The sequence below is a fragment of the Hemitrygon akajei genome, chromosome 7 (assembly GCF_048418815.1).
Source record: "Hemitrygon akajei chromosome 7, sHemAka1.3, whole genome shotgun sequence".
In the NCBI taxonomy this organism is placed as follows: domain Eukaryota; kingdom Metazoa; phylum Chordata; class Chondrichthyes; order Myliobatiformes; family Dasyatidae; genus Hemitrygon; species Hemitrygon akajei.
Genome location: NC_133130.1, coordinates 9,995,382 through 10,022,076, shown reverse-complemented (window position 1 = coordinate 10,022,076; position 26,695 = coordinate 9,995,382). Strand labels below are relative to the sequence as shown.

The window sequence follows — 26,695 nt, the reverse complement described above, 5'->3', positions numbered from 1 at the left end:
TGCATTTAAATATAACACTTTCAGTACTGTATCCTTCACACTTTTCATCTTTGAATCTTATCTTTGAATTTTTGGTCCCCTTCTACACTTTAACACATCTCGCTGACTGCAATTTTGCTCGATTATCTTCCTGCCCTTCCTGACAGTCTCACTATACACTGCATCTACTTGTATATCAACTGGCCCATCCTCAGCCCTATCATACCAGTTTCCATTACTCTGTCATATTGGTTCAACCCTCCTAAACAGCTCCAGAAAACCTGCCCGCAAAGATATTGGTTACCTTTGGTTTCAGGAGTAACCCATCCCTTTTGTATAGGTCATAATTTCCCCAAACAAATCCCAATGATCCATAACTCTGAAACAATGACCCCTGCACCAATTCTTCAGCTATGCATTCATCTGCCAGGTCATCCTATTCTTGCCCTCATTAGCATGTGGCACAGGCAGTAATCCAGAGGTTACTACCCTGGAGGTCCTGGTTTTCAGATGTCTGCCTAACTCCCTATATTCTCTCTACAGGACCTCCTCCCTTTTCCTGCCTATGTCATTGGTGCCAATATGCACCACAAATTCTGGCTTTCCACCATCCTGCTTTGGAATATCATGGTCTTGATCTAAGACATCTTTGACTCTGGCACTTAGGAGGCAATATAGCATCCAGGTGTCTCTTTCATGACCACAGAGTCAGCTTTCTGCATCTCTAATTATGGAATCCCCTAGCACTACTGCATTCCTCTTCTTCCCTGTTCCCTTCTGAACCAGCTTCCCATTGATATGTCATCCGTCCCAACAGTGTCCAAAGCAGCATGCTTATTATTGAGGGGAACAACCACAGGGGTACTCTGCACTGGCTGCCCATTACCTCTTGCTCTTCTGACAGTCACCCAGGTGTTGCCTCCTGCAACATAGGGGTGACTACCTCCTTGTACCTCCAATCTATCACCTCCTTGTTGCCCCATATGATCCAAAGGTCATGAAGCTGCAGCTCCAGTTCCTTAGGTAACTGCAATTAGATGCACTTCATGGGCAAGGAAATGGCAGATGAACTAAATAAGTAGTTAGACGAAGGGTGGAGAATCTGTGGAATTCTTTGCCATTGGGCATATTTAAAGTGGAGATTGAGAGCTTGTTGATTAGAAAGGTTGTTAAAGGTTATGAGGAGAAGGCAGGAGAATGGGATTGAGAGGGATAATAAATTAGCCATGATGGAATGGTGGAGCAGACTGAATGGCCTAATTCTTCTCCTATGTCTTTTGGTTTTATAGTCACTCACTTTAAGCATGTACTTTCTGATTTTTGGCTCTATTTCCCTGGGAAAAAGACCGTGAATGTCCACCCTCATGATTTTATACATCTTTGTATCTCCATCTGCTAATCTTCAAGAAATGAAGTCCCGGCCTTCCCAACCTCTGCCTGGAATGTCAGCTTCCAGAATATTGCTGGGAAACACTCATTAATCATAGTGGTATTACATTCTGTCTGTTCTCCACACCTGAGGCTTTGTGATCCACAACAGAACGTCTCCCTTTCCCCACGCTGTGAGACACCTCTGCCCATCTCCACAACTTTGCCCTTCCCACTCTTCCCACACAATTCCCCACCTTGTGAAAAAAAATCAAAAGCAGTTAATGTCACAATTTGGATTTAACATCACAGAGTCACAGCATCGAAACAAAACCTTCTGGCCCAACACATCCAAGCCGACCCCACCTGAGCTAGTCTTATTTGCCTGCCTTTAAATCATCCCTACTAATGTAACTCCCTTTTAAACATTGTAATTGTATCTATCATTCCCTCAGTCCAATCTGAAACCAACTGAAGGCCAGGACAGATTGAGCAAATAAAACACAGAACGGTAGTATGCAGTACAGGCCTTTCGGCCCACTCTGATCTGCTGAACTCCAAGATCAATCTAACCCATCACTCACACATAGCCCACCATTTTACCATCATCCATGCACCTACATAAGACTCCCTTTGAATGCCCCTAATGTAACTGCCTCTACCACCAACCTCGGGAGTGCCTTCCATGCACGCACCACTCTCTGCTTAAAAAACCCTGTCTCTGATATTCCCTCTATACTTTCCTTCACTCACCTTCAAATTATGCCTCATCGTATTAGCCACGTCTACCCTGGGAAACGGTCTCTGACTATCCACTCCATCTATGCCTCTTGTCATCATGTACACCTCCCTTAAGTCAACCCTTATTCTTTGCTCCAAGAGAAAAGTCCTAGCTTGCTCAACCTATCCTTATAAGGCATGCTCTCTAACCCTGGTAAATCTCCTCGGCACCCCCTCTAAAGCTTTCAGATACCTCCTATAATGAAGTTCCTATACTTAACACAAGACTCCAAGAATAAAACCAGGATTTTATAAAGCTGCAACATTACCTCATAGTTCTTGAACTCAGTCCCCTAACTAATGAAGGCCAACACAACATATACCTTCTCAACAATCCTATCAAATTGCACGGCAGCTTTGAGGGATCTTTGGACATGGAATCCATGATTCTTCTGTTCCTGAACACTGCACAAAATCCTGCCATTAACCTAAGCCTGGACTTCCCATTTATAGACACAAGAAATTCTGAAAATGCTGGAAATCTAGAGCAATACACACAAAATGCTGGAGAAACTCTACTGCTCAGGCAGCATCAAGGAAAGTACTAAAATGCAAAATTGAAATCATGGATGTGATGGTTCAGACAGTTTGAAGTGTGTATATTTTAATGCTGGGAGTATTGTGAGTAAGTATCATGAACTTGGAGCATGGATCAATTATGTAAAACTTCCATGGTTTGGCCATTATTGAAACTTAGTTGAGAGTGGGACAGGAATGGGTGATTAATGTACCAGGCTCTGAAACTTTAGAAAAAATAAAGAAACGGGGAAGAGTTGTGTGTGTGTGTGTGGGGGGGGGGGGGGGGGGGAGTTGCACTACAAACCAATGACAATATCACAGGGAAGACATAAAGGAGATGTCAGAGTCCATTGGATAGAACAAAGGAATAGGAAGAGCGCAATCACTGAGATGGGATTGTAATACAGACTCCCCCAATTGTCACAACCGCGAATTCGGCAGCGCAGTAGATACGGCAATTGTGCTTGTGAATTTGCACGCGGCAGCTAGTTATTATTTGACGGTGATAGTATTTAACTCCATACTTGTCGTCGTAGTGCTTGTGGAGACTTGGACACGCACAGCAACGCTTCGCTGCCTGTTTGCTTTCGGCCTTCCCTGAGACATTGGACTTTAAGTCAACTGACTCTGCAGACTAGCGGTATACGTTTAATGTTTAGATGTTCTTTTCAGCTGCAGTGTAGGCTTTGTTTTCCTTCTGAGAGTTTTTGTTGACGGCCCTGTTAGCGTTTATTGTTTTATTTGCCCTTTAACTGTTCGTATTAGCCTGTGAACTATCGACCTGCTTCCGTGTCTCTCACTCCGCAATCGGGCCATATCGGAACCGGGCAACAACAAGTCTCGAACAACAAAGATGGGCCCAGCAGAGAGACCCACCAGACAATCTCTGCTACTCATGTTCCCGCTCCTGCGCGCGAACCCAATCCGATTCACATGACCGTTCAGGAACCGAGCACTCCACCTCCAGGTAGATATTCTGGTGATCCGGATGGTTGCAGGAACTTTATTACCAATGCGAGGTGACATTCCAAGCTCAGCCTGGTCGTTTTGGCGATGATGCGCGAAAATTTGAGGACGTGCTTAATCTTCTTGACGGCCCTCCACTCAGACTGGTCAACGCTTTACGGGAACAAGGATACCCCGCAGCCCAGTCGTTCCGACATTTCGTGGCGGAGTTAAGGAGGGTTTTGATCTTTCAGTACGGGGTCAGGAGGCTGCCCACCGACTCTTAGACCTGCGCTAAGGCAGAGGAACGGTGAGAGCCTATGCAGTCAAATTCCGTACCCTAGCAGTAGAGACAGGGTGGAATGAGAGAGATCTCATCACTGCCTTCCAGCGTGGACTAAATGCAGGGGTCCAGCATGAGATCACTGTCCGGGACGAGCAGGATGACCTGATTAATCTGGCTATTCGAGTTGATAACCGGCTGACAGAGTGGCGCAGGGAAAGAATGTTTCATACTTCCTAGATCACTATCTTTCCTTGTCCTCTCCCACTCCCTTATCTGATCGCCGCCGTTCCTCACTCTCTTCCCCCTCCCTCACCACCCGGAGGAGCCGATGCAAGTGGGGTGCATGCGCCTGTCTCAGGAGGAATGAGAGCGGCGTCGGAGAACAGGTTCCTGCCTCTATTGTGGTGATCCAAGACACTTCCGGGCGGCATGTCCCAAGCGTCCAGTAAAAGAGAAGACCCGTCAGCAGGCAGGGGAATCCTGACGAGTCGGTTCTCTCTTCAGTCAGCTTCCTTGTCGTGGAGGTCTCAGACCCACGAACTTGAGGTGTTTATTGGACTCCGGTGCAGCGGGGACTCTTACAGACATCTCCCTCGCTCAAAGATGGAGAGTTTAAACTCAGGAATTAATAAAAGATCAACGTCAAGGCGCTGGGCGGTCGACCTCTTGGAACCGGCCAGATCCACCTTTCCAAGAAACCCCTCCAACTGGTGCTCGAAGGCAACCATCATGCAGAAATGTATTTCTATCTGGTTAATTCACCTGAACTACTACGGGTACTTGGTCTCCCCTAGTTATCCCGATATAACCCATGGATCGATTGGTCTCGGAAGGTACTCCAAGACTGGGGACCGGCATGCCTATCTACCCTGTCTGGGTCCAGCCCAAGCTCCATCCCATGAATCCCCTCCTGTGTCAGCTCAGGATGCGGACCTGTCCGGAATTCCGGCTGAATATGCCGATCTCCTTCAGGATTTCAGCAAAAGAAAGGCCACCACCCTGCCCCCACACCAGCTATACGACTGTGCCATAGACCTCCTACTCTACGTTGGTCCTCCCCGGGGCCGCCTCTTTTACCTCTTTCGTCCTGAAACGACGGCCATGGAGGAATACATTAAGGGGGCATGGAGCATAGGGTTTATCCATCCGTCAACCTCGCCCGTATGAGCAGGTTTCTTTTTTGTGAGCAAGAAAGATGGCAATCTCCGTCCCCGCATCGATTACCGGCCCCTGAACAACACTGAAGAACCGCTGCCCTCTTCCCTTGCTGGCGTCTGCGTTTAAACATCTCCAGGGAGCAACCATATGTTCACGTTTTTCAGGCTTGGCGTACAGGTTATTTTGGAGCAGGCGTCTGAGAACTCTCCGGACTTGCCGGACGTGCTCCTGACGTGAGCGAGAATTGATAAGGATGTCGTCTAAGTACACAAACTAGTTCAACATGTCCCTGAGCACATCGGTAACCAACGCCTGGAATTCAGCGTCCTGAAAATAACCTGTACGCCAAGCCTGAAAAATGTGAATTCCATAAAGACAAGGTGTCGTTTGGGGGCTATAAACTTGCCCCATCCAGTGTTCAAATAGACCCTAGTAAAGTTCAGGCAGTTGCAGGGCCGCTGAAACCGCCTACGGGTAGGCGGCGCGGCACACGGCAGCAGCGGCCTTTCGGATCTGGTGATACTTCAGGGTTTTTTTTTTAGTTTTTCCATTTAATTTTAAGACACAATTAGGGTTTAGGGCAATGGATAACAGAGCGACTATCTACCATCGCCAGATACTGCTTCAATACAGAGATCGCCCAAAAACAAACCTTCATGAAAATCTGCTGGTTAGATTGCGCGACCTCGGCTCGCTGAGGGAATCGGGCCTGCAGTCCTCGGAGTCGCCTGATGCCGGCGGCCGGAGGTGAGGACAGCGTAAGCGGTGTGCGAGGAAGCGGAAGCGAGGCGAGCGTGCAGTCCATGCCAGGAAAAAAGTAAGCCCTAGCCGGCCGGCTCTCCCGTCAGTTTTGCTGTCAAATGGACATTAAATTGACTACATCTGTGGCAACGAAATACTTGGCGGGAGTACAGAAACGGACGGAATCCCCGCCATTCAGCTGTTTATTTATGTAACAGATTTCCCCCCAAGCCACCGGACTACCAACCTACTGCCCTCTGCTGTGCCTATTGTTTATTATTTATTGTAATGCCTGCACTGTTCTGTGTACTTCATACAGTCCTGGGTAGGTCTGTATAGTGTAGTTTTTGTTGTTTTTGCGTAGTTCAGTGTAGTTTTTGTATTGTTTCATGTAGCACCGTGGTCCTGAAAAACATTGTCTCGTTTTTACTGTGTACTGTACCAGCAGTTATGGTTGAAATGACAATAAAAAGTGACTTGACTTTTATCGCCGCTTCATCCGGAATTTCGGCTGTATCGCGGCTCCAGTTAATGCAGTCACCAAGAAGACCTCAGCAGGGTTCCACTGGGCGGACAATGGCGACCAAGTATCTTCCGAGCTAAAGTGCCGTTTCACCACTGCCCAGCTGTTGCAACACCCAACCCATCTCAGCCATTAATTGTCGAGCTGGATGCATCCGATGTAGGCATTGGGGCTGTCCTCTCTCAGTGCTCGTCTGCGGACAGCCGGCTGCACCCTTGTGCCTTTCTTTCCCGTCGCTTGGCTCCGGCCGAGAGGAATTACGATGTTGGGAACCGGGAGCTTCTGGCTGTCAAGGAGGCCCTGGAGGAATGGTGACACTGGCTGGAGGGGGCAGATCATCCATTCTTAGTCTGGACAGATCAGATGAGCCTCTCCCATATTCGGGATGCAAAGAGACTCAAGTCGTCAAGCCCGGTGGGCTCTCTTCGCACGGTTCAATTTCGTCCTTACTCATCGTCCCCGCAGCAAGAACACGAAGGCTGACGCTCTCTCCTGGTACTTCAACGGATCTGAGGACAATGCTGATCCAGAGCCCATTCTTCCTCACTCGTGTATCGCTGCTCCAGTGATCTGGGGAATAGAAGCAGAGGTGAGGACGCCCACAATCTCATAAGGGAGAATGAGGCAGTCATAGATGAGAGTTACAGGGAGGTAGTCACACCTAGGCTGCCGGAAGCAGGTCATTGGGTGACAGTCCGAGGGGGGAAACTGAAGGAGAGTAGACTGGTAGTGCAGAGCACCCCTTTAGCCATTCCCCTGAATAATAAGTTTACCATCCTGGATACTGTTGGCAGGGATGACTGACCAAGTGTGAGCTACGGTGGCAGGGCCTCTGGCACTGAGTCTGACCCTGTGGTGCAGAAGGATGGGACCGAGAAGAGGAGAGCTGTCGTCATTGGAGACTGTATAGTCAGGGGAGCAGACAGGAGATTTTGTGGAGGTGAGAAGGACACCTGCCTGGTTTGTTGCCTCCCAGGTGCCAGGGTGTATGACATCCTGGTACAAGAGGGAAAGCAAACAGAAGTCGTGATACATGTTGGGACCAACGACATAGGCAGGAAGAGGGATGAGGTCCTGAAGTGTGAGTTTTGGGAACTAGGCAGAAGGCTGAAGAACAGGACCTCAAGGGTGGCGTTCTCAGGATTGCTGCCAGGACTACGTGATAGTGATGGTAAGAATTGGAGGAGATGGCAGTTGAATGTGTGGCTGAGGAGTTGGTGCAAGGGGCAGGGTTTTAGAATTTTGGATCATTGGGGATCGCTTCTGCGGAAGGTGAGACCTGTACAGATTGGATGGGTTGCACCCGAACTCAAGGGGGAGCAATATCTTTGCAAGTAGGTTTGCTAGTGTGGTTCGGGAGGGTTTACACTAATTTGCAAGGGGGATGGGACCCGGAGTGATAGAGCAGTGAAAGAAGTGCATGGAGTAAAGCTAGGTATAACATATAGAGAGGCTTTAAGGAAAGAGAAGCAGAATAAAGGGTATAAAAGTAGTAAGGTAGAAGGGCTAAAGTGTGTGCACTTCAATGCAAGAAGCATCAGGAACAAAGGTGATGAACTGAGAGCTTGGATACATACATGGAATTATGATGTAATGGCCATTACAGAGATTTGGCTGGCACCAGGGCAGGAATGGATTCTCAATATTCCTGGATATCAGTGCTTTAAAAGGGATAGAGAGGGGAGGAAAAAGGGGAGGAGGGGTGGCATTAGTGGTCAAGGATACTATTAACAGCTGCAGAAAGGGTGGGTAATGTAGCAGGATCCTCTTTTGAGTCAGTATGGGTGGAAGTCAGGAACAGGAAGGGAGCAGTTACTCTACTGGGGGTATTCTATAGGCCCCCTGGTAGCAGCAGAGATACTGAGGAGCAGATTGGAAGGCAGATTTTGGAAAGGTGGAAAAATAACAGGGTTGTTATCACGGGTGACTTTAACTTTCCTAATATTGATTGGCACTTGATTAGTTCCAAGGGTTTTGATGGGGCAGAGTTTATTAAGTGTGTCCAGGATGGATTCCTGTCACAGTATGTTAACAGGCCGACTAGGGGGAATGCCATACTAGATCTAGTATTAGGTAACGAACCAGGTCAGGTCACAGATCTGTCAGTGGGTGAGCATCTGGGGGACAGTGATCACCGCTCTCTGTTCTTTAGCATTATCATGCAAAAGGATAGAATCAGAGAGGACAGGAAAATTTTTAATTGGGGAAGGGCAAATTATGAGGCTATCAGGCTAGAACTTACGGGTGTGAATTGGGATGTTGTTTTTGCAGGGAAATGTACTATGGACATGTGGTCGATGTTTAAGGATCTCTTGCATGATGTTCGGGATAAATTTGTCCCGGTGAGGAAGATAGAGAATGGTAGGGTGAAGGAACCATGGGAGACAAGTGAAGTGGAAAATCTAGTCAGGTGGAAGAAGGCAGCATATATGAGGTCTAGGAAGCAAGTATCAGATGGGTCTATTGAGGAATATAGGGTAGCAAGAAAGGAGCTTAAGAAGGGGCTGAGAATAGTAAGAAGGGGGCATGAGAAGGCCTTGGCGAGTAGGGTAAGGGAAAACCCCAAGGCATTCTTCAATTATGTGAAGAACAAAAGGATGACAGGAGTGAAGGCAGGACTGATCAGAGATAAAGGTGGAAAGATGTGCCTCGAGGCTATGGAAGTGAGCGCGGTCCTCAATGAATACTTCTGTTCGGTATTCACCAATGAGAGGGAACTTGATGATGGTGAGGACAATATGAGTGAGGTTGATGTTGTGGAGCATGTTGATATTAAGGGAGAGGAGGTGTTGGAGTTGTTAAAATGCATTAGGATGGATAAGTCCCCAGGTCCCGACAGAATATTCCCCAGGCTGCTCCATGAGGCAAGGGAAGAGATTGCTGAACCTCTGGCTCGGATCTTTATGTCCTCATTCTCCACGGGAATAGTGCCAGAGGATTGGAGGGAGGCAAATGTTGTCCCCTTGTTCAAAAAAGGTAGTAGGGATAGTCCAGGTAATTATAGACCAATGAGCCTTGTGTCTGTGGTGGGAAAGCTGTTGGAAAAGATTCTTCGAGATAGGATCTATGGGCATTTAGAGAATCATGGTCTGATCAAGGACAGTCAGCGTGGCTTTGTTGAAGGGCAGATTGTGTCTAACAAGCTTGATGCTCGAAAATCTGAAAGATCCAAGGGTACGTAAGTCACCCGGACCAGAGGAACTGCACCATAGGGTACTGAAAAAGGTAGTGGCAGAGATTGTGGAGGCACTAGTAATGATCTTTTAAATATCATTGGACTCTGGCATGGTGCCAGAAAACTGGAAAATTGCAAATGTCACTCCACTCTTTAAGAAAGGAGAAAGGAAGTTATAGGCCAGTTAGTTGGGAAGATGTTGGAGTCAATTGTTAAGGATGAAGTTATGGAGTACTTGGTGACACAGGACAAGATAGGACAAGGTCAGCATAGTTTCCTTAAAGGAAAATCATACCTGACATACCTGTTGGAATTCATTGAGGAGATTATCCATCCTCCGTGTAAAGGGGATACAGTGGATGTTGTATATTTGGACTTTTAGAAGGCCTTTGACAAGGTGCCACACATGAGGGTGCTGGCCAAGTTACGATCCCATGGTATTACAGGCAAGATACTAACATGGTTAGAGTGTTGACTGATTGGTAGGAAGCAGCGAGTGGGAATAAAAGGATCCTTGACTGGTTGGCTGCCCATGACTAGTGGTGTTCTGCAGGGGTTGGTGTTGGGACCGCTTTTTATGCTGTATATAAATGATTTAGATATTGGAATAGATGGCTTTGCTGCCAAGTTTGCAAATTATATGAAGTTTAGTGGAGAGTCAGGTAGTGTTGAGGAAAGAGGAAAGCTGCAGAAGGACTTGGATTAGGAGAATGGGCAAGAAAGTGGCAAATGAAATATAATGTTGGGAAATGCATGGTCATGCACTTTGGTAGTAGAAATAAATATGCAGACTATCTTCTAAATGGAAAGAAAATCCAAAAATCTGAGATGCAAAAGGGATTTGGGACTCCTTGAGCAGAACAACCTGAAAGTTAAATTGTAGGTTGACTTGGTGGTGAGGAAGGCAAATGCAATGTTAGCATTCATTTCAAGAGGACTAGAATACAAGAGCAAGGATGTGATGCTGAGGCTCTATAAGGCTTGTGTATTGTGAACAGTTTTGGGTTCCTCATCTTAGAAGAGATGTACTGGCATAGGAGAGGGTTCAGTGGAGGTGCCCAAGGACAGTGGATAGATGAGATCCTGCAATGAGAAGCGTGGTGGGGTGGGAGAAATCCTGTAATGATGGGTGGGTGAGGTCCTGTAATGGACAGTGTTGGTAGATGTGTCTGTAATGGGCAGTATGGAGGGATGGGTGAGGTTCTGTAATGGGCAATGTATGGGTGGATGTGCATGTAATGGACAGTGTGCATGGGTGAGTTTCTGTAATGGGAAGTGTGTAGTTGTGGGTGTTCCAGCAGTGTACAGTTCTGTCATCCCACTGTAGGAAAGATGTTAAGGCTATGGAGAGGATGAGAAGATGTTTACCAGGATGATGTCTGTTTTAATGGGCACATGCTACAATGAAAGGCTGGATAAGCTTGGGTCATTTACAAGACAGAAGTTTCAAGATTTTGAGAGACATAGATAGTGGACAGAGAGTATCTGTTTGTCAGAGTAGAAATGTATAATACCAGATGGCATGCATTTCAGGTGAGAGGAGTAGGTTCAAGGAGTAAGTTATTTCCTCAGAGTAGTGGATACCCTGAATGTGCTGCCTGGTATGGTTGTAGAGGAAAATATATCAGAGGTTTTTAAGAGATGTTTGGATAGGCACGTGGCTGTAAGGAAGATGGAGGGATACAGACATGGTGTAGGTAGGAGGGTTTAGTGTCTGGGTCTTTTTGACTTGCTTTTCAGCTGGTTCAGCACAACATTGGGTTGAATGGCCTTCTCCTGTGTTGTACTGTTCTGTTCTATGACAGTGTAGGGGTGGATGAGGTCCTGTAATAGACAATGTATGTGGGTGGTCCTGGAATGAAGAGTGTCAGTGTGTGTATCTAATAAACAGTATGTGTCTGGGGGGGGGGGGTGGGGATTGTTCCTGAAATGGACAGTGTGGCAGTGAAGGAATGAGTGAGGCCCTGTAATGGACCCTTTCCAGTGTGTCTAATGTGCAAACTAGTGCACTGATTAGGCCATAGGCTTCACCCCCCCCCCCCCCACTTTGTCCTGTCCATGTAGAAAATGATGCCTCACATGACTGGATGCTGTCCATTGACTTCAGCTTGGCATTGATCAGGGTCATCTCTCTGAAGCTGGTGGGTAAACTATCCTCATTATGACTCAACATCCCCTCTCTCTGACTGGATGTTGGACTCCTTAATGGAATGACCCCAGTCAGTTCGAGTTGGCAGCAACATCTCAAGTTCTATCCTGCTGAGAACTGGTGCCCCAAGGCATGCACTCACAATACTGACTCACGACTGCACTGTCAGATGCAACTCAAACCACGTCATCAAGTTCGCTGATACCACAGTGGATAGCCTCATCAGCAACAATGACAACTCAGCATCCCAAGAGGAGGTTGATAGGCTTGTCAAATGGTGCATTAACAACAATGGTGGACAAGACAAATGAGATGATTATGGACTTTAAGAAGGCACATGTTGACCACTCTCCACTGCATGTCAATGGCACTGCCATGGAGAGAGTGAAGAGCAGAAAGTTCCTTAGTGTGGACACAATGATTGATCTAACCTGGACCCACAACACTTCCTCACTAATGAAGAAGGCACAGCAGTGTCTGCACTTTCTGAGGAGATTGAGGCAAGCGAGGCTTCTCGTCGCCATTCTAAGAATTTTCTATAGGAGCACCATTGAGAGTGCTCTGCCTGGCTGACTGCATCATTGTGTTATGGAAACTGCCTTATATTTTATTAATGTATTGATGGCAATATTTGGTTTTATGTGCTGTGTGTGATATATGTATTGTGGGTGCACCGTGCTCCGGGGAACATTGTTGCATTTAGTTGTATACATGTACAGGCAGATGATTGAATTCTCCAACTTCCGGTAATTCCCTCTCTCTCCCTTCCCCCATCCCACTTTCACTTTGTCTCCTCTTCTAGCTGCCTATCACCTCTCATGATTCTGCCTTCTACTACCCATAGTACCTTCCCCTTAGAGTCCTTCTTCACCTCTCCTGCCTATCCCCTCCCTGCTTCCCCTCCCCCACCCCTTCCTCTGATTGTTTTTCCACCCTCCCCCCACCTTCTTTATGGGGCCCCTGCTCCCTCCTTCAGTCCCGGCGAAGGGTCTCGGCCCGAAACGTTGACTGCTCATTTCAACAGATGCTGCCCGACCTGCTGAGTTCATCCAGCTTGTTTGTATGTGTTCAGATGATAGTGAGCTTGAACTTGAATGGCGTGTGAGTGGGTGAGGCCCTGTAATGGACAGTGTCAGGGTGGGTGAAGCATACCTTCACGGAACAGGCTGGACGGGAGCTAGGATCAGCTCCTCATGAGACGTCAATCTCATTTCCCTATGCTGTGTAATGTGTGTGCAGTGGCTCTGTGTCTACAAGTGCGGTATCGCAGGGAACAGCAAGTGAGCTGAGTACAGGAGGGGGATTGGAAACTCTGTGCTCTGATCTCTGGATACTGTGGAGAGGGTGGGATGGGAGCAGTGGGTAGAGTGGGCAAGGTCCAGTGGTCTGGCATCCTAAGGAAGGTGGTTCCTTCAGATGAATGTTTAAGCAGAACACTCTGTAATTGTCGGGGGGGGGGGGGAGCAAGATCCTTCCTCTAATCACAGCTGAGGATCTGAGCAACCTCACAGCATAATGGCTAAATTCACGAGGCATAATTTTACATTGATCAGAGGGAAGTACTGTATAGGGGTATGTCAGAGGTAGGTTTTTTTATGTAGTATGGTGGTGCATGGATTGGGGTTGGTGGTAGAGGCATTTAAAGACTTGGATAAGTGTGTGGATGAAGGAAACATGGGGGTGTTATGTGGGAGGGAAGGGATCGATTGATCTTAGAGTAGGTTAAATGGTTGGCACAACACTGTAAGCTGTTGTGTTCTATGTCAGTGACACAAAGAACTTAAGGAACAGGTTTCATTGTGGAGTTTATCACCAACCTGTTCCAGTCCAACCATATTGCTGCCACAGCCAGGGAAATTCACCGGTGCCTATACTCTCAGGACTGAGGCTTCAGAAATTTTTCATTTCCTTGTCAATCCCACTAACTTTTATCGATGCACCATTGAAAGCATCTTTTCCAGATATATCATAGCTTGCAATGGCAACTGCTCTGTCTGTGACTGCAAGAAATGGCATAGAGTTGTGGACACAGCTCAGCACATCACAGAAACCAGCCTCCCCTCTGTGGACTGACTAGACTTCTTACTGCCTTAGTAATCATCAAAGATCCCACCCAACTGGATGTTCTCTCATCTCCTCACTCCCATCAGGCAGAAGATATAAATGCCTGAAAGCTCATACCACCAGGCTCAAGGACGGTTTCTATCCGGCTGTATTCAGACTGTGGAACGGTCCCCAGAACAGCATGATATGCAGAGTCTTGATTTGCACCTTATTGTCTACCTGCACTACACTTTCTCTGTAACTGGAACACTATATTTGCATTCTGTTATTGTTTTACCTTGTTCTTCTTCAATGCACTGTGTAATCTGATCTGTATGAACATATGGAATACAAGCTTTTTACTGTTTCTTGGTGTCTGTGACAATAATAAGTCAACTTACCAATTTATACAGAAAGGTGGTTGGGTTGAGCTGATCTCTGATCCTGCCAATTTACTTGCAAATGTCTCCATGTGAGGGGACATTGTCAGTGTGCATTTTTGCAACTAAATTGCTAAGATCAGGGAACAACTCGACCCAACCTTCACCCAGCTGAGATACACATGTTCCGAATTATTTCCATGCAGAAAGGTGATGGAAAGGTGGTGTAACATCATTAAGGAGCCCACCCACCCTGCTCATGGACTGTTTATCCCTCTCCCATCACGGAGGAGGCTACGTGGCATCCACACCATGATCATCAACTGAAAAACAAGTACTTTCCCCCAGCAGTAAGGCTGATTAACACCTCCACACTCACAACCACTGCTCCTTTATCATTTCCTGTTAGAGTCACCTTGTGTATGGACACTCCTGTGCCTAGCATCACTTTACAATCAATCTGTGAATAGAAGCTATCTTATGTATTCAACAACACACACAAAATGCTGGTGGAACACAGCAGGCCAGGCTCTGTTTGCTCTTATGTATTTAATGTGTTTTTTATTATTATTGTGTTCTTTATCTTTTTGTATTTTTTTGTGCTGCATTGGATCCGGAGTAACATTTATTTCATTCTCCTTTACATTTGTGTTCTGGAGATGACATTAAACAATATTGGATTTTGACCTTGTATTTTAAAAGGGTGCCCTGGATTCTTAAAGCTGCTTTCTCCCTGTGGAATCTGAACCCATTCATTGCCAAGCGAGAGACTCCAGCTGGACGTGGTCCAAGTGTGGATTCCACACAGGGGCCGGCCATCCCTTCTTTATGACTCTTTGCCGAGTGCAGATTCCAGGTGGTGTGACTTTCCCAGCTCCAAGGCTAATAAATCTGAGGTCTGCTCCATTTGGCTTGAAAGGCAACGGATGGCATGGAGCATTGTTTCCATCTTCCCAACCTTCTCCTTGAACCTGGGAAGGAGGAGCCATCAGAAAACATACATCATCCACAGCTCCAATCCTGGATCTTACATAGGCAGCCAAAATTAACCCACCCATAGTTTAACACAGATGCCTTGTGCAGGAAGGCACAGAGTCGACTGTACTTCCTAAGAAGGTTGGCGTCATTCAATGTCTGTAGTGAGATGCTGAAGATGTTCTATAGGTCAGTTGTGGAGAGCGCCCTCTTCTTTGTGGTGGCGTGTTGGGGAGGAAGCATTAAGAAGAGGGACGCCTCACGTCTTAATAAGCTGGTAAGGAAGGCGGGCTCTGTCGTGGGCAAAGTACTGGAGAGTTTAACATCGGTAGCTGAGCGAAGGGCGCTGAGTAGGCTACGGTCAATTATGGAAAACTCTGAACATCCTCTACATAGCACCATCCAGAGACAGAGAAGCAGTTTCAGCGACAGGTTACTATCGATGCAATGCTCCTCAGACAGGATGAAGAGGTCAATACTCCCCAATGCCATTAGGCTTTACAATTCTACCGCCAGGACTTAAGAACTTTTTAAAAGCTATTATTAATGCTTTTTGAGATGGTGATTTAGATGCATATCATATTTTTTTTTACTGAGTTAAGTATTGTATGTAATTAGTTCTGCTACAACAAGTGTATGGGACATTGGAAAAAAAGTTGAATTTCCCCATGGGGATGAATAAAGTATCTATCTATCTATCTATCTATCTATCTAAAACCGGTGCAATACCGAGGGCTTCATTCATGTTTTGGGCAGTCTTAGAAAATATGTCATGAAAAATCTTAGCTAACCTGTTTATTTTTCAAGTAGGACAGCATTGAGTGTGTTTGAAATTGTCTTCAATCCATGTTATTGCTGTCCTGGTGATTTGTGATGGATTGATGTTGGGAGAGTTTCACTCTATGCCTGACTGTAGCAGTGTCTGATGAAACAGTGTCGAGGAAGTTTCATGCTGTGTCTGACCCAGGGACTGTATGATGGGATGGTGGAGGAGGTGGTTCACTCTGTTTCTGATCCCAGGAGTGTGTGCTGGGATGGTGTACTAAAAGACCATAAGATATAGGAACAGAATTAGGCCACTTCACCCATCAAGGCTGCTCTGCCATTTTATCATGGCTGATCCATTTTCCCTCTTAGCCCCAACAGACTGTCTTCTCCCTGTATCCCTTCATTCCCTGACAGATCAAGTATCCATCAGCCTCTGACTTAAATATACATAAAGACTAGGCCTCTACAACTGCATATGACAAAAAATTCCACAGATTCACCAATTCCTTGGGCTGAAGGAATCCCTCCTCACCTCCATTCTAAAAGGATACCCCTCTATTCTGAGGCTGTGACCTCTGGTATTATACTCTCCCAGCATAGGAAACATCCTCTCCACAACCACTCTGTTAAAGCCTTTCACCGTCCGATAGGCTTCTATGAGGTCACCCCTCATTCTTCTGAATTTTAGTGAATACAGGCCCAGAGCCATTAACCACTCTTCATATGACAAGACATTCAATCCTGGAATCATTTTCATGAACCACCTTTGAACCATCTCCAGTTTCAGCACATCCCTTCTCAGATAAGGGGCCCAAAACTACTCACAATACTGAGGCCTCGACAGTGCTTTATAAAGTTTCAACATTGCATCCTTGCTTTTATATTCTAGACCTCCTGAAATGAATGCTAACATTGTATTTGTCTTCCTCACCAAAGACTCAACCTGCAAATAACCTTTGGGGAATTCTACACAAGGATCCCCAAGTCACTTTGCACCTCAGTTTTTCATATCTTCATTCCATTTAGAAAATAGTCAACCTTTTCATTTCTCCTACCACAGTACATGACCACACACTTCCCTACATTGTATTCCATCTGCCACTTCTTTGCCCTTTCTCCTATCTGTCTAAGTCCTTCTGAAGCCTCTCTATTTCCTCAAACCAATATGCACCTCCACCTATCTCCATATCATCTGCAAACCTTGCAACAAAACCATCAATTCCATCATCTAAATCATCAACATATAATGTAAAAAAAGAATCGGTCCCAAAACTGACTCTTGTGGAACACCACTAGTCACCGGCAGCCAACAGAAAGAGCTCCCTTTATTCCCATTCTTTGCCTCCTGCCGGTCAGCCATTGCTTTATCCATGCTAGAATATTTCCTGTAATGCCATGGTCTCATAGCTTGTTAAGCAGCCTCAGGTGTGGCACCTTTTCAAATGCCTTCTTAAAATCAAAATACAGAAATCAACTAATTTTCCTTTGTCTAACCTACTTATTTCTTCAAACACTTACAACAGATTTATCAGGCAAAATTTTACTTTGAGAAAACCAAGCTGACTATGGCTTATTTTAGCATGTGCGTCCAAGTACCCTGATAACTCGTCCTTGAAAATCAACTCCAATATCTTCCCACTAACTGGCCTACATAGCAACATAGAGAAGCATAGAAAACCTACAACACAATACATGCCCTTCGGCCCACAAAGCTGAGCCGAACGTGTTCCTACCTTAGAAATTACCTAGGTCGCCCATAGCCCTCTATTTTTCTAAGCTCCATGTACCTATCTAGGAGTCTTTTAAAAGACCCTATCGTATCTAACTCCACGACAGTCACCGCAGCCCATTCCACACACTCACCACTGACTTCTCCTCTATACCTAATTCCAAGCACCTTAAAACTGTGCCCTCTTGTGTTAGCCATTTCAGCTCTGGGAAAAAGCCTCTGACCATCCATACGATCAATGCCTCTCATTCTATCAGGTCACCTTTCATCTTGCGCCGCTCCAAGGAAAAAAAGCTGAGTTCACTCAACCTATTCTCATAAGGCATGCTCCCCAATCCAGGCAACATCCTTGTAAATCTCCTCTGCACCATTTCTATGGATTCCACATCCTTCCTGTAGTGAGGCGACCAGAACTGAGCACAGTACTCCGTGGGGTCTGACCAGGGTCCTAGAGAGCTGCAAAATTACCTCTCAGCTCTTAAACTCTATCCCACAAATTGATGAATGCCAATGTACCATATGCCGCCTTAATCACAGATCCAACCTGCACAGCAGCTTTGAGTGTCCTAAGGACTCGGACCCCAAGATCCCTCTGATCCTCCTCACTGCCAAGAGTCTTACCATTAATACTATATTCAGCCATTATATTTGACCTACCAAAATTAATCATCTCACACTTATCTGAGTTGAACTCCATCTGCCACTTCTCAGCCCAGTTTTTCATCCTATCAATGTCCCGCTGTAACCTCTGACAGCCCTCTACACTATCCACAACACCCCCAACCTTTGTGTCCCATCCCTCTACTTTCTCATCCAGGTCATTTATAAAAGTCACGAAGAGTAGGGGTCCCAGAACAGATCCCTAAGGCACACCACTGGTCACGGACCTCCATGCAGAATATAACCCATCTGCAATCACACTTTGCCTTCTATGGGCAAGCCAGTTCTGGATCCACAAAGAAATATCCCCTTGGATCCCATGTCTCCTTACTTTCTAAATAATCCTTGCATGGGGTACCTTATCAAATGCCCTGCTGAAATCCATACACACTACATCTACTGCTCTACCTTCATCAATGTATTTAGTCATATTCTCAAAAATTTCTATCAGGCTCGTAAGATATGACTTGCCTTTGACAAAGCCATGCTGAATATTCCGAATCATATTATACCTCTCCAAATGTTCATAAATCCTGCCTCTCAAGATCTTCTCCATCACCTTACCAACCACTGAGGTAAAACTCATATAATCTATAATTTCCTGGGCTATCTCTACTCCCTTTCTTGAAGTTTTCTGATGACTCTGCCATAGTTGGATGCATCAGCAAGGGAGATGAGGCAGAGTACAGGGCTATGGTGGGAAACATTGTCACATGGTGCGAGCAGAATCATCTGCAGCTTAATGTGAAAAAGACTAAGGAGCTGGTGGCGGACCTGAGGAGGGCTAAGGCACCGGTGACCCCTGTTTCCATCCAAGAGGTCAGTGTGGACATGGTGGAGGATTACAAATACCTGGGGATAGGAACTGACAATAAACTGGACTGGTCAAATAACACGGAGGCTGTCTACAAGAAGGGTCAGAGCCGTCTTTACTTCCTGAGGAGACTGAGGTCCTTTAACATCTGCTGGATGATGCTGAGGATGTTCTATGAGTCTGGTGGCCAGTGCTATCATGTTTGCTGTTGTGTGCTGGGGCAGCAGACTGAGGGTAGCAGACACGAACAGAATCAAAAAACTCATTTGTAAGGCCCAGGAGTTAGGCACAGGAGTACATTCAGCCAGAGACTCATTCCACTAAGATGCAACACTGAGCTTCATAGGAAGTCATTCCTGCCTGTGGCCAACAAACTTTACAACTCTTCCCTCGGAGTGTCAGACACCCTGAGCCAATAGGCTGGTCCTGGTCTTATTTTCACTTGGAATAATTTACTTATTATTATTTAATTATTTATGGTTTTATATTGCTATATTTCTACACTATTCTTGGTTGATGCGACTGTAACAAAACTCAATTTCCCTTGGGATCAATAAAGTATGTCTGTCTGTCTGTTAAAGGAAAAACATCCGCAACCCTCCAGTCCTCTGGAACCTCTCCCATCCTCATTGATGATGCAAAGATCATTGCCAGAGGCTCAGCAATCTCCTTGCTCGCCTCCCACAGTAGCCTGGGGTACATCACATCCGGTCCCGGTAACTTAACCAACTGATGCTTTCCAAAAGCTCCAGCACATCCTCTTACTTATTATCTACATGCTCAAATGTTTCAGTCCACTGTAAGTCATCCCTACAATAGCCAACATCCTGTTCAGTAGTTAATACTGAAGCAAAGTATTCATTAAGTATCTCGGCTAACTACTCTGGTTCTATACACACTTTTCCACCGTCACATTTGATTAGTCCTATTCTCTCACATCTTATCCTCTTGCTCTTCACATACTTGTAGAATGCTTTGGGGTTTTCCTTAATCCTGCTCACCAAGGCCTTCTCACCAAGACCTACCCCTTCTGGCTGTCCTAATTTCATTCTTAAGCTTCTTCCAGCTATCCTTACAATCTTCTGGATCTCTATCATTACCAAGTTTTTTTTAACCTTTTGTAAGCTCTTCTTCTTGACTAGATTTATAACAGCCGTTGTACACCACTGTCTTCTTGACTAGATGTACAACAGTCTTTGTACACTACAGCCTACAGTTCACTTCCTTCTGTATCTCTCCCTTCTTGAAGAGTGGAATGACATTTGGAACTTTCCAATCTTCCAGAACCATTCCAGGATTTAGTGATTCGTGAAAGATCATTAATAATGCCTCCACAATCTCTTCAGCCACTTCTTTCAGAATCCTGGAGTGTTCACCATTTGTTCCAGGTGACTTAGCTACCTTCATACCTTTCTGTTTCCCAAGAAACAGCTCTCTAGTTATGGTAACTTCACACACTTCATGACATCTGACACCTGGAACTTCCACCATACTGCTAGTGTCTTTCATAGTGAAGACTGATGCAAAATACTTATTCAGTTCTTCTGCCATTTTATTGTTCCTCATTACTAGCTCTCCATTATCATTTTTGAAAGGTCCAATATCCACTCTGGCCTCTCCTTTAACCTTTATGTATTTGAAAATAAACTTTGGTATCCTCTTTAATATTTTTAACTGGCTTACTTTTGTGCTCAGAGGATGATGGTGCCTGACTGCAACTCCTTTGCTTGCGTCTTCAGAAACAGCTCTATGTCTAACTTTAATATCTGTTTTTTCTCCTCATTCAGGGTTCTTTTGAAGACCCTGACCTGGAGTTACATGCCGACATCAGTTCATTGTGGGAATGGAACCCACTCTCAGGTCCTCATGAAGACTAGAAGATTAGCGCGCCTTCAGGGTGCCGGATTTCCATGGCTCTAGAAGTGAGCAGATTCGAGGTCAGTGCTGCCCCAGAAAACTGGTGTGTTGTGGGAAATGGAAGATTGTAAGCAGCGAGCTGGCTGTGTGCCCAGAGACCCAAGATCTTTGGGCACAGAGCTCGGAAAAAGCGACACAGCAGACCTTTAACACCATAAATCGGTGAGCTGTTTTGTTATGTCTCCCCTCTTGCTGTGAAACGGGGACACCTCTTTTTCTCTTATTAGGGAGAGAGACAGCCTGTGGTATGTCGAATACTGGGTTAACAAGTAGTCTTTGAGGTACAGAAAATCTGTGTCTTTATTGATGCTTTGCTGCATGCTTGAATGTTCGGTGGAGGGCGCTGATGCTTTTTGCTGGTGGGGTGGGGGTGTCGGTGCTTTGCTGCTGCTTCTGCGTGGGGGGGGGGAGCTGAGGGGGGCTCTGGGGTCCTAACATTTAACTGTCCTTCATTCTTGGGACACTTCTCTGTTTCCGTGGATGTTTGCTAGAAAAAGAATTTTAGGATTATATTGTATACATTTCTCTGACATTAAATTGAACCTATCGAACCTATTCCATTTTTACCTTAATTACTTTTTAGTTGCCTTGTTGGTTTTTAAAAGCTTCCCAATCATCTAACTTCCCATTAATTTTTGTTCTTTTGTTTTTGTTCTATTATTGTTCTATTCTTTGGCTTTTATTTTGGCTTTGACTTCTCTCGTTATGTCATCTTTCCTTTAGAATATATATCCTAGAATATATATGTATATATCCTGTGCCTTTTGAATTGCTTCCGGAATTTCCAGCCATTGCTGCTCTGCCATCATTCATGTCAGTGTTCTTTTTCAGTCAACTCTGGTCAACTTCTCTCTCATGCCACTGTAATTCCCTTTACTCCACTGTAATACTGAAACATCTGATGTTAGCTTCTCCTTCTCAAATTTCAGGATAAATTTAATCACTCTCCACTAAGGGTTCTTTTACCTTCAGCTCTCTAATCAATTCTGGTTCATTGTACAAGACCCAATCCAGAATAGTGGACTCAGCTATGAGCTGCTCTAAAAAGGCATCTCATAAGCCTTTTAGAAGTTCCCTTTCTTGGAATCTAACACCAACCTGATTTTCCCACTTTGTTGTTCAGTTGTTAAGCTGAGTCTGAGTCTTTGTGACCTCATGGACTCCTGCACACTAAGCCTTTTTGTTGGAATCTCCCAATCTACCCATGACTGTTGAAATCCCCCATGACTATCATAACATTGCCCTTTTGGCATACATTTTCTATCTCCCATTGTAATTTGTAGACCACATCCTACAAATGGGGGTCTTTATACAGCTACCATCAAGTTCTCTTCACCCTTGCAGTTCCTTAGCTCATATCACAATGATTCAGCACCTTCTGACTCTCTGTCACTTCTTTCTAATGATTTGTTTCAGTTTTTACCAACAGAGCAACTCTGCTGCCTCTGCTTCTTGCCTGTCCTTTTGGTGCAACATGTATCCTTGGACATTAAGCACCAAGCTATAATCTTCTTTCAGCCATGATTCAGTGATACTTATATCATCATGAGTGCTATTCTCCAACTGTGCTACAAGTTCATCTGCCTTATTTGTTATACTGTGTGTATTCAAACATAGCACCTTTCCTAGGGTACTTCTTGCATGGAAATATCTGCAGCTCAGGACACCAGTCACACCACGCTCAACCTTTTGATTCTTAATGATGTCTGAGCTCTTACCAACATCTGTCTCCACAACCTCTCCTTTAACTGTTCTGGCAGTCTGGTTCCCAATCCCCAGTAACTCTAGTTTAAACCTCACCGAGCAGCATTAACAAACTTTCCCACTAGGATATTAGTCCCCCTCCATTTCAGGTGCAAAGTGTCCCTTCTGAACAAGTCCCTCCTTCCCTGGAAAAGAGTTCAATAATCCAAAAACATCATGCCCTCCCTCTCACACCAACTATGTAGCCACTGTATAATAAAGTTAAACTGTATAATCTTCCTAGTTCTGGCCTCACTAGCTGAACACAATATTCACATTTCTGAGATCACAACCCTGGACGTTCTGCCCTCTAATTTTGCATCTAACTCCCTGAACTCCCTATGCTGAACCTTGTCACGTGTCCTATCCATGTCATTGGTACCTACATGGACCACAACGTCTGGCTGTTCACCCTCCCACTTAAGAATGCTGAGAACTCGATCCGAGATATCCTTGACCCTGGCAACAAGGTTGCAAATACCTTCCAACAAAATTGTTCTCACCCAGGGGACCTTCTGGCTGTGCCCCTAACTAACAATTTTCCTATCACCACAGAGTGCCGTTTCTCCCCACTTCCTTTCTGAGTCCCAGAGGCAGACTCAGTGCCAGATCCAACCACTGTGACTTTCCTCCGTTAGATCAACCCCTCTCAACAGTATCCAAAGTGATATACCTGTTATTGAGGGGATGGCCACAGGGGTACCTGCAATGGCTCCTTAACCCCTTTCCCCTTCCTGACTGTCACCCAGTTTCCTGTGTCCTGCACCTTGAGTGTAACTACCTCTCTGTATGTCCCATCTATCACTCTTCACCTCCCAAATGATCTGGATTTCATCCAGATCTAGCTCCAACTCCTTAACAAGGTTTGTTTGAAGCTACTGCTGAATGCACTTCTCACAGTTGTAGTGGTCAGGGACACTGGTGGTCTCCCTGCTTTCTCACATCCTAGAAGAGGAGCATTGCGCTATCCTGCCTGGAATATCTAGTGTCCTGAGAAGAAGAGGGGAAGGAGAAAAAAAGAACTTAACCTAGAGCTTTTATTTCCTTTGCTTTCTCTGACTGAACCCTCTCTTCACTGAAGCCTCAAAGATCTAAAGCCTGAAGATCACCACTCTAACTCTGTCTTCTCAGACAATGGTGCTGCACTTGTCCCTGCCTTCCTTCAATTTGCTCTTACTTATCAATCCCAAACACCAATTTGTCACTGTTAACCCTCTATTTTGCTGAAGCAACCCACTGCTCCCTTTTCTACTCGAGTTATGAACCTGAGTGAAATCCTTTCCTCTCAAAATTTCCAGTGTCCGGATTGATCGCTGGTCAGAACTTAAAGGGAGCTTCACTCTGTTTCCGATCTTTGGAGTGTGTAATGGGATGGTGTGGAATGATCTTCACTCTGTTTCTGATCTTGGGAGTGTGATGGGATGGTGTGGAGTGATCTTCACTCTTGGTCTGTCCCAGGAGTGTGTGATGGATGGTGTGGAGTGATCTTCACTCTTGGTCTGTCCTAGGAGTGTGTCATGAAATGATGTGACGTGATCTTCACTCTTGGTCTGTCCCAGGAGTGTGTGATGGATGGTGTGGAGTGATCTTCACTCTTGGTCTGTCCCAGGAGTGTGTCATGAAATGGTGTGAAGTGATCTTCACTCTTGGTCAGTCCCAGGAGTGTGTGATGAAATAGTGTGAAGTGATCTTCACTCTTGGTCTGTCCCAGGAGTGTGTGATGGATGGTGTGGAGTGATCTTCACTCTTGGTCTGTCCTAGGAGTGTGTCATGAAATGGTGTGACGTGATCTTCACTCTTGGTCTGTCCCAGGAGTGTGTGATGGATGGTGTGGAGTGATCTTCACTCTTGGTCTGTCCCAGGAGTGTGTCATGAAATGGTGTGAAGTGATCTTCACTCTTGGTCAGTCCCAGGAGTGTGTGATGGATGGTGTGGAGTGATCTTCACTCTTGGTCAGTCCCAGGAGTGTGTGATGAAATAGTGTGAAGTGATCTTCACTCTTGGTCTGTCCCAGGAGTGTGTGATGGATGGTGTGGAGTGATCTTCACTCTTGGTCTGTCCTAGGAGTGTGTCATGAAATGGTGTGACGTGATCTTCACTCTTGGTCTGTCCCAGGAGTGTGTGATGGATGGTGTGGAGTGATCTTCACTCTTGGTCTGTCCCAGGAGTGTGTCATGAAATGGTGTGAAGTGATCTTCACTCTTGGTCTGTCCCAGGAGTGTGTGATGGATGGTGTGGAGTGATCTTCACTCTTGGGCTGATCCAGAAGTGTGTGATGGGACAGTGTATCTAACCTGCACTCTTACGTTTTGGAAATCCTTTCACCCACCTGGTGATGAACCCAGACAGTAATGAACTGTCACCCTTTGGTTTGCATTCATGGCAGTAGCCAGCACTGACCTGGTAAGAAGACTTTCTGTGGGCCTCTGTGCCTCAAGGCTTGCCCTGATCTCCTCCATGATGTTGTCGGACACTTCATTCTGCTGCTGGACATCCAGCAGGCCTTTGGAAATCACCGACTGATAGCTGCCCCTCCCTATATCCTCCTCCACCGCCACCATGAGACTCTCCAAGGCAGAGCCGGTGCCATCCATCAATCCCTTCAGAGGGTTCAGGTCCTCCTGGGTGGCCAAATCAGCTCCCTGCTGCCCACTGGGTGTGGTCACTGTGCTGGTCAGCAGGGTGATGGAGCAGGAGCCCAAGACCTGGTCCTGGCCAGGCACCAGAAGCCAGGTCACGTCATCAGCCAGGACCGATTCATTTAACATCAGGGGGAACATGAAATCCTCAGGATTGATCTCTGATCCATGACGTTCTCCGCTTTGTCCGCAGGAGCCAGGGAGAAACACTGTTGCAAGAGCCCACCTCAGGCACCAGTCGAACCTCATGACGGGCTAGAGATGGGAAGGACAGTCATACTTGAAAATCACATCACAGAACAGGCCCTTCAGACCATGATGCGCCAGTCTTTTAACCTACGCCAGGATCAATCTAACCCTCCCCTCCCACAGAACACTCATTTTTTCTTTAATCAATGTGTCTGTCTGATATTCTATTAAATGTCTCTAATGTATCTGCCTCTATTACCAACTTGGGGCAGTATTTATCCAAGAAACCCACAATAGAGCACATATCACCTAGCTCAGGGCAGCCCCCACCGCACTGTTACACTCCTTCCATCTTCCTCAATCCCTCCATTCACTCTCACTCCAGCTCTCTCTCTCTCATTCCCAGTCTCTCTCTCATTCCATCTCTCCCTCTCACTCCATCTCTCCCACACTCTCACTCTATTACTCTTTCCCTCACTCTATGCTACCCTCTCTCACTCCCTCTCCCTCAATCCATCTCTCCGTCTCTTACTGCCACTCTCTCTCTCACTTTATCTCTCACTCTCCCCCTCACTCTATCTCTCCCTCTCTCACCCTCTCCCTCACTCCATCTCTCCCTCTCTCACTCCCACTCTCCCTCTCTTCCATACCTCCCTCCCTCACCCTCCCCCTCACTCCCACTCTCTCCCTCCCTCACTCCCACTCCCTCCCTCACTCCAGCTCTCCCTCCCTCAATTGTAGAATATTACCTTGGACTCACAGAGTTATGAATTAGACAGACCCTTGTCTCCCAGCCACTCCTGCCCTGCAGTCGTTCCCTGCTGGTACCTCCCTTCCCCTTCCTCAGTCCCTCTGAAGCCGGCCGATGGCTGCTGGGGAATGACTCTGTTCTCCTGTGTTGATGCTGAGAGATTCTAGCCTCCTGCTCCTTGTTGATTTATTTCCTTTTGGATGTTTATGGTTCGGTTTCCAAACATCTGTGATATGTTAATGACTGGCAATTTGGACTGCTGGCCCAGACCAAAGAACAACAAACACTGGCCTGCCAGATGTTTCTTAAAGGCCCAGCGACAGAAGCACATGTTTATAAATAAATATGTCACTGGAAAAGCTACGAATGCCAGCGTGAGCCCTGGCTATTTCCCACTGTGGTCTTGGCATAGTTTTTCTCAAAGTTCAAATTTCAACTAAGCTCAGTATCAAGGTCTGATGGAC

The 26,695-nt window shown here is 46.0% G+C and overlaps 1 protein-coding gene across 1 annotated transcript; it reads right to left on the bottom strand.

The window, feature by feature from the left end:
- Positions 1-14,590: 14,590 nt before the first annotated feature.
- On the bottom strand, positions 14,591-26,413 carry LOC140729951 (uncharacterized). The gene is made up of 3 exons (XM_073050125.1): positions 26,241-26,413; positions 25,053-25,546; positions 14,591-15,017 (listed from the first exon to the last, which is right to left on the bottom strand). Exons 2-3 carry the CDS (start codon positions 25,538-25,540, stop codon positions 14,873-14,875), a joined length of 633 nt encoding a protein of 210 aa, XP_072906226.1. The 5' UTR covers positions 25,541-25,546; positions 26,241-26,413; the 3' UTR covers positions 14,591-14,872.
- Positions 26,414-26,695: the final 282 nt, after the last annotated feature.

Bases quoted from the DNA above. Each gene is read 5' to 3' on its own strand.
- LOC140729951 (XM_073050125.1), bottom strand. From the start codon at position 25,540: ATGAGGTTCGACTGGTGCCTGAGGTGGGCTCTTGCAACAGTGTTTCTC. The intron at 15,018-25,052 runs GTCAGTGCTGGC...CCTCCTTCCCAG, and splicing joins ACAGAAAGTCTTCTTACCAG to GTTCAAGGAGAAGGTTGGGA.